General features: G+C 37.9%; 1 protein-coding gene across 1 annotated transcript in view; it reads left to right on the forward strand.

Moving 5' to 3' along the window:
- The window catches only part of WDR35 (WD repeat domain 35), a 103,116-nt gene that overhangs the window by 53,652 nt on the left and 39,592 nt on the right, over window positions 1–9,872 (forward strand). The window contains exons 18-20 of the mRNA XM_006835310.1: window positions 6,360–6,440; window positions 7,855–7,991; window positions 9,254–9,457. Of these exons, the coding sequence (XP_006835373.1) occupies window positions 6,360–6,440; window positions 7,855–7,991; window positions 9,254–9,457 (422 nt within the window). The remainder of the gene's footprint in view (window positions 1–6,359; window positions 6,441–7,854; window positions 7,992–9,253; window positions 9,458–9,872) is intronic.

The following is a 9,872-nucleotide window of genomic DNA, read 5'->3' on the forward strand; positions in this document are numbered from 1 at the left end:
TATTTGGGAATGAGTTGTTTTTATTATGTTAATGAGTCAGGATTAGTGTAAGGTATATCTTGAGTTAATCTCTTTTGAGATATGAACAAGATTAAATGCAATCTAGAAATAATTTGATCCTTGATAACCTTCATTATTTTCTTATTTTCCCATTTGACTTATACTAGGATCTTTGGCTTCACAAGCAACCTGATATAAATTATTCTCAAAGGCTTTGTTGTTAAAGCTTTTAGGAATCTCGTTGTGGCGGTTGTTGTTGTTAGTTGCCATTGAGTTGGTTCTGACCCATGGCAACCCTGTATAGGGTTTCCAAGGAGCAACTGGTGGGTTTGAACTACTGATCTCTTGGTTCGTAGTCCAGTGCAGATCCTACAGTACCACATCAGGAGGGATTCTTAGAGGCACCTGGTGAGCTTGAACCCTGACCTTGTGGTTCACACTGACTTTGTAGTCCACAGTGTCATACCAGCACTCCTAATAATGGTTGTTTGTGGTGGTGGTGTGCTGTAGAGTCAGTTGACTCATAGCGACCCTGTATAGGATTTTTAAGGCTGTATATCTTTATGGGACTAGGAAGTCTCATCTTTCACCCACGCAATAGCTGGTGGTTTCGAACTGCTAACCTTGAGGTTAGCAGCCCGACTTGTAACCACTGTGCTACCAGGGCCCCTGTGTAATGGTCTAATCCAAAGGCATTCAGAGCTGCTGAATTTGGTCTGTAAACTCAGAGTTCTAAGGGCCAAAGGAAAGGTTGACCCTTCTTAACAAAACAAGTGTGGGACTCTGACAGGTATTACAGCATGACACTGAGCATAGGAGTAGATTCTTTTCAGATGTTAAGGTTTTGGCCCCACTAATCCCAAATCACACGTCAGTGTGCCTGGAGAAATGAGAGAATTTGTTGTACCTGGCTGTTCATAATGTGTGTGTTATACACATGGTCAATCTTGTACCAAGTGAAATCTTTGCCTGGTGGAAAGTGTTTTTTAAGTAGTTTTGACAGAAGGGCCTTCTTTTTTTAATTTGAGGTTATTTTCTGGTTTGACAAGTAGTTTAATTTCTATTAGGCTTAGAGCTAGATGGAGTTCTTTGAAACTCACCACTGACTGGATTTCTTTATATAAGCCATGGTGTGCTATTCCTTTCATTCATCGTGAGGACACTGGCGGAGTGTGGTCATGGCCTGGTTAGTTAGTCTGTGCTCATTCCTCTAGCTGCCCAGCGATCATGGAAGGGCAGATTTGTCAAAGTAGAGAAACTTCCTGGAGCTGCAGAGCAATAGACTAGTATGCTTCTTCAGGAGATTAGCTGTTATTTGAACATTAATAGCAATATGTTTTCACCATTTGAGAATTGAATTAGAAAACTAGAAAAAATGTATTTACTAATGAAATTCCCTACTTGATCATTTTCATCTCCAGTATTCCTGTTAAAGTATGACTTCAATTCTCCCTCCTTTTTGAGTAGAAGAACATTGCCTTCCCTCTCATTGCTACTATTTATTTTGTCTTCCCTCTTCATTGGTACTATTACATCATATTCATTTCTTATTTTGCATTTTGAACCACTGGTTCTCATTATTGTATGTTTTCTTCTCCATTCTAAGCAAGTGGTATACAAACATTTGAATTTACCCCAATACCTATTTATTTGTAAATTATATACTGACTTACCAAATTAATATAATTACCTTATGAATCATCCCCAAATAGAAATGTTTAGAGAATGAGAAAAAGGTACATTTTTAAAGGATGATACAGACTTATTTTAAAATGTCATGCTAATTGTTACATATTAGCTAGCGTCCAAGATGGCCAAACTTCGTCTCTCATACTTCAGACATTTTGTCAAGAGGGACCAGTCGCTGGAGAAGGATGTCATGTTTGGTAAGGTGGAGGGTCAGAGAAAAAGAGGAAGACCCCCAACAAGATACATTGGCCAAGTGGCAGTATCGATGGACTCAAGCGTGGCAAAAGTAGTAAGGTTGGCCCAGGATCGGGCAGTGTTTTGTTCTGCTTTGCATAGGGTTGCTATAAGTCGGTACCGACTCAATGGCACCTAACAACAACAACAAAGTATATACCTGGGGAGTGTGGTTGCTCTGTCAAATAAACACTGACTGGGAACCACAAGGTCAGTGGTTCAAGCCTACCAGCTGCTCTGTGGGAGAAAACTTTTTGTTCCTGTAAACATTTACAGCCTTGAAAACCCTATGCTGGGTTGCTATGAATTGGAACTGACTTGACAACACTTAATAAAAACAACAACAAAGTATGTGCATACTTTACAGTTAACTGCCATGTTTCAGATAGTAATTTGAAATAGATAATTTTGACTTTTTGTCAGATCTGATTTGATTGTCATTGTTTTTACTGTGTAATTTTGCTTATACAAGAATTTGTGTTAGTAAGAAGGTGTTAGTTCTGCCTTTTCTTGTTTGCTTGTGCTTACATTACCTTTCATTCACAGACTCTCTGCACTAAGCTTTTTAAAATGTTCATTTTGTGAGCGTTGACTAGCCCTAGATAATATAATCCCAAAATCTACTTAACTAGTCCCATTCATATTTCAATATGCCAGACTATACTAAAATTGAGTGGAGAAGCGCACCTCAGGATACCTTTTGTGTTACATATATTATGGCTGACAAAGGATACCAGTGCATCTTGTTATATACACATTGTTGTTGTTAAGTGCCGTCAAGTCAGTTCTGACTCATGGCGACCCTGTATAAGGTTTCCAAGGAGCAGCTGGTAGGTTTGAAATGCTGACCTTGTAGTTCATATTCTACTGCTGATCCTAGAGCATTGCACCAGGAGACCATGTATACATTATTGTTGTTGTAGGTAAGTGTTGTTGAGTCGTTTCTCATAGCAACCCTGAATAGGGTTTCCGAGGAATGACTAGTGGGTTTGAACTGCTGACCTTGTGGTTTGCAGTCCAGTGCAGATCCTGCAGTACTTCACCAGGAGTCCATATTATTAATAAAGCTTTAAATAATGTTGGATAAAAATAAATCACATATTGTCTGGGTAAGTGTACCTGTACCAGCTTTGGAAACCAGTGGTCTGTAATTTCATATTCAAATGTAATGTGGATAGGTGTCAAGTGAATTTTAGAAAATAAAGAAAATTGATTGAGGCAATTGCAGCAGAAGTTGAATATTTAAAAATCTGAATTACCTCTTGTTTGTTGTTAAGTGCCGTCAAACCAGTTCCAACTCGTGAAGATTCTATGTAGGGCCTTCAAGGCTGTAAATCTTTGTGACATCAGAAAGCCTCATCTTTCTCCCACAGAGTGGTTGGTGGGCTTGAACCACAGGCCTTGTGGTTTATAGTTCATTGTTTATCCTACAGAGAATTACCTGTTTTTAGGTGCTATCAAGTTGGTACCAACTCATAGCAACCCTGTGCATAATAGTACAGAAAAGAACGAAATAATGCCCAATCCTGGGCCAACCTCACAATTGTTGCTATGTTTGAGCCCATTGATGCTACCACTGTGCCAATCCATCTCGTTGGAAATTACCTAGATAATTCTCATTGAGTATTAGCTAGATATTAGTAAATATATGCTTATGTACCAATAATGTTCAATTACTTTGGAAACTTTTTACAAGTATAAAATTTGTGGGATGACATCAGGAACATCTTACAGGAAGAAAGCATAAAGTCATTAATAAGGTAAGGAAGAAGGAAAAGACGAAAATGGTTGTTAGAAGAGACCCTGAAACTTGCTCTGCAGTGTAGAGATGCTACAGCAAATGCAAGAAATGAGGTAAAAGAGTGGAACAGAACATTGCAAAGGGCAGCCTGAGAGGACAAAGTCAAATTTATAATGAAATATGCAGACATGGAGTTAGAAAACCAAAAAGGATGAGCACACTCAGCTAAAAGAACTGAAGAAAAATTTCAAGCTTTGACTTACAATATTGAAGGATTCCATGGACAAAATATTGAATAATGCAGAAAGCATCAAAAGAAGATGGAAGGACTACACAGAGTCATTTAACCAAGAAGAAATGGCCAATGTTCAACCATTTCAAGAGGTAGCATAAGAGAAAGAGCCAGTGATACTGAAGGAAGATGTCAAGGTACACCAAAGGCATTGATTGGCAAAGAGCAAGGCTCTGGGAATTGATGGAATACAGATAGAAATATTTCAACAAAGGGATGCAGCTTTCACTTATCTATGCCAAGAAATTTGAAAGATAGCTACCTGGTCAACTGATTGAAAGAGTTTCATATTTGTACCTATTCAAAGAGAGATGACCTAACAAATCATCATACAATATCAGTAATATCATATGCAAGTAAAATTTTGCTTATGATAATTTAAAAATGGCTACAACAGAACAATGACTGGAACCTGCCAGAGGTTCAAGCCGGATTCAGACGGGCACTTGTAGTGAGGGATATCATTCCTGATGTCTGATGGATCTTGGCTGAAAGCAGAGAATACCAGAAGGATGTTTACCTATGCTTTGTTGATTACACAAAGGCTTTCAACTATGTAGATCATGACAAGTTATGAACAGCATTGCGGAGAATAGCTATCCCAGAACACTTAATTAAGGAACCTGTACAATGACCAAGAGTCCTTCGAACAAAACAAAGGGGCACTGCATGGTTTAAAATTAGGAAAGATGTGTGCCAGGGTTGTTTTCTTTCTTCATACTTACTCAATCTGTATTCTGAACAAATAATCCGAGAAGCTGAATTATATGAAGAAGAACATGGCATCAAGATTGGAGGAAGACTCATTAACAACCAGTGATATGCAGATGATATAGCCTTGCTTGCTGAAAGCAAAGAAGGTTTAAAATACTTTACTGATGAAGATCAAAGACCACAAACTCAGTATGGTTTGCACCTCAATGTAAAGGAAACAAAAATTCTCATCACTAGAGCAATAAATAATATCATGATAAATGGAGAAAAAATTGAAATTGTCAAACACTTCATTTTGCTTGGATCCACTATCAACACTCATGGAAAGCAGCAGTCATGAAATCAAATGACATATTGTATTAGGCAAATCTGCTGTACAAGAAAGACCTCTTTGAAGTGTTCAAGAGCCAAGATGTCAATTTGAGGAATAAAGTACTCTTGACTCAAGCCATCATATTTTCAGTAGCCTCATATGCATGTTAAAATTGGACAATGATTAAGGAAGACCATAGAATTGATACATATCAGTTATGGTGTTAGAGAAGAATATTAAAAATACCAGGGACTGCCAGAACAACAAACAAATCTGTGTTAGAAGTATAGCCAGATTGCTCCTTAGAAGCCAGGATGGTGAGGTTTCATTTCTAATACTTTGGATATGTTGCCAGGAGGGACCAGTCCCTGGAGAAGGATGGTCATACTTGGTAAAGTTGAGGGTCAGTGAAAAAGAGTAAGACCGCCAATGAGATCGATTGGCACAGTGGCAGCAACAATGGGCTCAATCTTAACAACGATTGTGAGGATGATGCAGGACCAGGCAACATATCATTCGTTGTGCTTAAGGTCACTATGAGTCTGAACTAATTTGATGTCACCTCTGGTAGCGTAGTGCTTACGAATTGGGCTGAGAACCTCAGGGACAGCAGTTTGAAACTATCAGCTGTTCTGCGGGAGAAAGATGAGGCTTTCTGCTCCTGTAAAGATTTACAGCCTTGGAAACCCTGTACATGATCGCTATGAGTCAGAACCGACTCCATGGCACATAACAACAACAACAATGGGAATTTTGATATATGTTGTTAAGTTCAGTCGAGTCAGTTCCCACCCATAGCAACCCTGTATAGGGTTTCCAAAGAGCAGCTGGTGAGTTTGAACTGCCAACCTTGCAGTTCAAATGGCTTTGCAGTCTGGGTCATTAACCCACAGCACCACACCAGATGCAAATATTAATGTGTGTCAGTTTTTGTAAGAATGAAGTTTAATGCTAAGTCATATAAATTAAACTATCAAGCTATATATTTTCCTAATTAATCCAAAATACATCTTAGATTAATTGGGAAAATTTGAACTGAATATTAGATGTCATTAGGGAATTACCGTGATGATAAAAGAGCATGTCCCTAACTTTTAGATATGTACTGAAGTATTTAAGGGTAAAATGTCATGTGTTGTCTATAATTTATTTTACTTTAAAAATATTTTAGTTAAATAATAAAAGTAGCATATTTAATAAAATGTGAATATTTAGGCGATGGGCATGGGGGAATTAATTATACTCTCTACTTTTCTGTTCACTTGAAATGTTTTATAATAAAATAAGTTTGTATAATAAATGCTTTTGCAATAAAATATACTAAAGGAGGAAACTTTTTCTATAATTAAAGATAACATTTGTTTTTACCTTTAAAGGAACCCATTCAGACTTCTGGATATATTTGTAATTTTGAGGATTTAGAAATTAAATCTGTTCTTTTGGATGAAATTTTAAAGGTAATTAAAAAATGAATTTCTCTTGTTGGCTTGATTGGGAAAAGGTTGGATTCAGTCAGTGTAGATGTGTCTGTTAAAAAAAATCTGAAGCAAGAGAGAACTTCAGTTCAGTTCTGGACCTGGGAATGCTTTAATAACAGTTAGGCATTGTGCTAAATGCTTGCTGTAAGTGATCTCATTTCATCCTCCCAACTCTAGGAAGTAGGCTCAATTATTATGTCCATGTTTTCAGTTGAGGCATCTTAGACTTGGCAAGCTTAGCTAATTTGCTAATGTCATCTAGTGAGGAATGGGCAAAGGCATGACTTGACTCCAAGCTGTCTGGTTTCAGACCTGCTGTGTGTAATCTGCAGTGCTGGCAGAAATAAGACTGGAAAGCAAGGGGCTAGGTCATCAAGCATATAACATATCTTGCTGTAGAGTTTTATCCTGGAGTTAGTGGAGCAAAAGCAAGTGAGTGACATGGTTGGGTTTATATTTTATGAAGGTGGTTCTGGTTCTTGGATAAGCAGAGAGGTTAATGAGTAGTCACAGAGCTAGTAAGTGGTAGAATTAGGATTTGAGCCCACCAGCTTGATGACATTTAACAACTTGATGACATTTAACCAACTTGATGACATTTAACAACAGCATGTCTGAAACTAAACCTGATGCTTTTACCATGTGACCTTTCTTCCGTAAAGATTTTATTTTCTGGCTTCAGTGGTTTAGTTGGGAGATAGAGAGGAGGTGGTGTTGGTGGCTCAGTTTACCTTTTTAGGAACCATTGTTGTTATTTTACACATGGGGTACTAATTGTCTCATGCTCTATGTTTTTCATTACTTAGAATGTATAGCATATCCATGAGTTATTTATAACTGCGTGCTTCTTTTCTCTGGAAATTAGCTAGCTCTTTTCTGTAAGACTAGCCTTATCTTATTTTTTTAAAAAAAATTTGGTCAGGTTGCTAAATTAGAAAAGGAAAGGAGTGTGAAATTAGTCCTTTTTCTTTTCTTCCATCTGTTTATCTGCTGTAACAATTTTATTGTTTGGGTCAGGAGACAATAGATGGAAGTGAAAGAGTAGAGGCCGTTGCATAGGGTGGTTTTTGCACCATTGGGAGTGAAGTACCACTTTTGACAGAAGAGAGTAGCACCGTGGGGACAAGACAATTTGAACTGAAGAAAACAAGGAAGTGTAACTGCAAGGGATCCTTCCCCCATTGCCTGATAGCAGTCTGGTAGCAGCAGAAGGGGTTTGGGGGCTTTGGGTATTATCCAGATAACTCAGAAGACTCCAAACATTTACATTCCTTTATTCTTTGTGTTTTTTTTTGTCACAATATGTTTTTGTATTGTTTTGTTTTTATTATCAAAGAATACATATTCTAAAGGCAACTATTTGAAATTCCCTTCTTTCCATCTTTACTTTTAGAATCCAGAACATCCAAACAAGGATTATATAATTAACTTTGAAATTCGGTCCCTGCGAGATAGTCGAGCATTGATTGAGAAGGTTGGAATTGAAGATGCATCGCAGTTTATAGAGGACAATCCTCACCCCCGACTTTGGTATCTAAAACACAAAACAAAGATGTCAAGTGTATTCTATTAGACTCTTAGCTCTTCATCCCACCTCCTAATAAGAATAACCTTCCAGTTTGTGTTCTTTTTTTAAATATAGAAATTTATTTTAGATTTGGAAGAACTTAACATAAGCATAATATTACATGAAACAAGTATAAATCTGGTAAAATAACCACTTTTTTTTCTTAAATGTTTTATTGTGAATTGACCCGACTCGATGGCACTTAACAACAACAGTAACAACATGTGATAGTTTACATGGGAGAGAATTAATTTTATATTCATTCTATCGTATATCATCTCATTGCCATGGTTACAGTCCCCTCCATGCATCATCAACCAACCAAAGAGTATACCCTGCAATTCTGCCCCTCGTACCCCCCAGGTCTTCAACACACAGTCACTCTCCCTCCCTCTCTGGATCTAAAGTCTCCAGTTGCTCCATCGCTCCACGTCATCATCTCTGCCTCCATTTCAGGTATCACTGCTTCTCTGGGTAGGGTCCCGCTCTCTGCTCTTCTCCCTTGATGGTCCTAGGGACCTCCGCTCCTTGACTGAAAAGTTAATCACTCCCCTCCTTGCTATAAAACGTCCACCTTTACATTTCCAACCCCCACACTCAGTCCTGATAACAATTATTCACTGTTATATCACAAGAGACCTGTCTGCATTTCATTGCATCAGCCCTGCCTAGACAGATTGGATACTATTCACTGGAGATTCTACCTTCCACCAGGTCCTCTGGATCTAGGTTCCTTCTTGAAAGCTTGCAAGCCAGTCAAGACCATCAAGGGAGAAGAGCACAAGCGGAATGTGGGACCTTATCCAGGGAAGCAGCAACACCAGAAATGGAGGCAGAGATGGGGACATGGAGAGAGGGAGCAGCTGAGGACTCTAGATTCATGGGAAGAGAGGGACTGAGAGCTGGCGGCCAGGAGGCCGATTTGTAGAATGTGCCCTTTGGTGGTGTAAATTATTATATATGCATGAGTGTTTAAAAAACAAAAACAAAAAATTAAACTGAATAGAGAGAAATACTGTTAACTGACGTTACATGGAGGGGATTATTTATAATCATTGTAATGAAACAAGGTGTATGATTTGTTGAATGTAAAACTGATAATCTGCCCTGTAAGCTTTCACTCAATTCACAATAAAACATTATAAAAAGAAAAAGACATGATTACCAGTTACCAGTAACTTGTTATAGACTTTTATGTCTTTTTAAAATGTTGTTCTTAATAAAGGCGCCTACTGGCTGAAGCAGCTCTTCAGAAACTGGACTTGCAAACTGCAGAGCAGGCATTTGTGCGCTGCAGAGACTATCAAGGCATCAAGTTGGTGAAGCGTCTGGCCCATCTGCAGAGTGAGGCAATGAAGCAGGCTGAAGTTGCTGCCTACTTTGGCAGGTTTGAAGAGGCTGAAAGAATGTATCTTGATATGGACAGAAGGTAATTTGTTAAGATCCATGCATCCCAGAGCATTTCCAGAGTTTCTGGGTTTGTTTTTTTTTAACAACTGCGAAATGTAAAATAGACTAAGTAGATATGATTTTGCTTGTAGAAAATAATTTTCAGTTTAGATAACCTACATATTTAGCATACTCCCTCATCAACTTACATTCTGTAATTTGTGGGCAATTTTCTTCACAGATTGTACATCTATTAATGACTGACTAAAAAGATTTTTCATTTAGTAGGGGAAAAAGTATCATTTATTACACAGCTCATTATTTGGGTTCTGTGTTTTGAATTAAACCATTAATTCAAAATTGCTAGTTTAGCTTGCTGTTGTCAAGGAGCATACAATAAAAAGTAAAGGTATTTAGCTATTGTTTTGTTCTTTATATTTAATTATTTATATATT

The sequence above is a fragment of the Chrysochloris asiatica genome, unplaced genomic scaffold, assembly GCF_000296735.1.
Source record: "Chrysochloris asiatica unplaced genomic scaffold, ChrAsi1.0 scaffold00016, whole genome shotgun sequence".
NCBI classification, from domain to species: Eukaryota; Metazoa; Chordata; class Mammalia; order Afrosoricida; family Chrysochloridae; genus Chrysochloris; species Chrysochloris asiatica.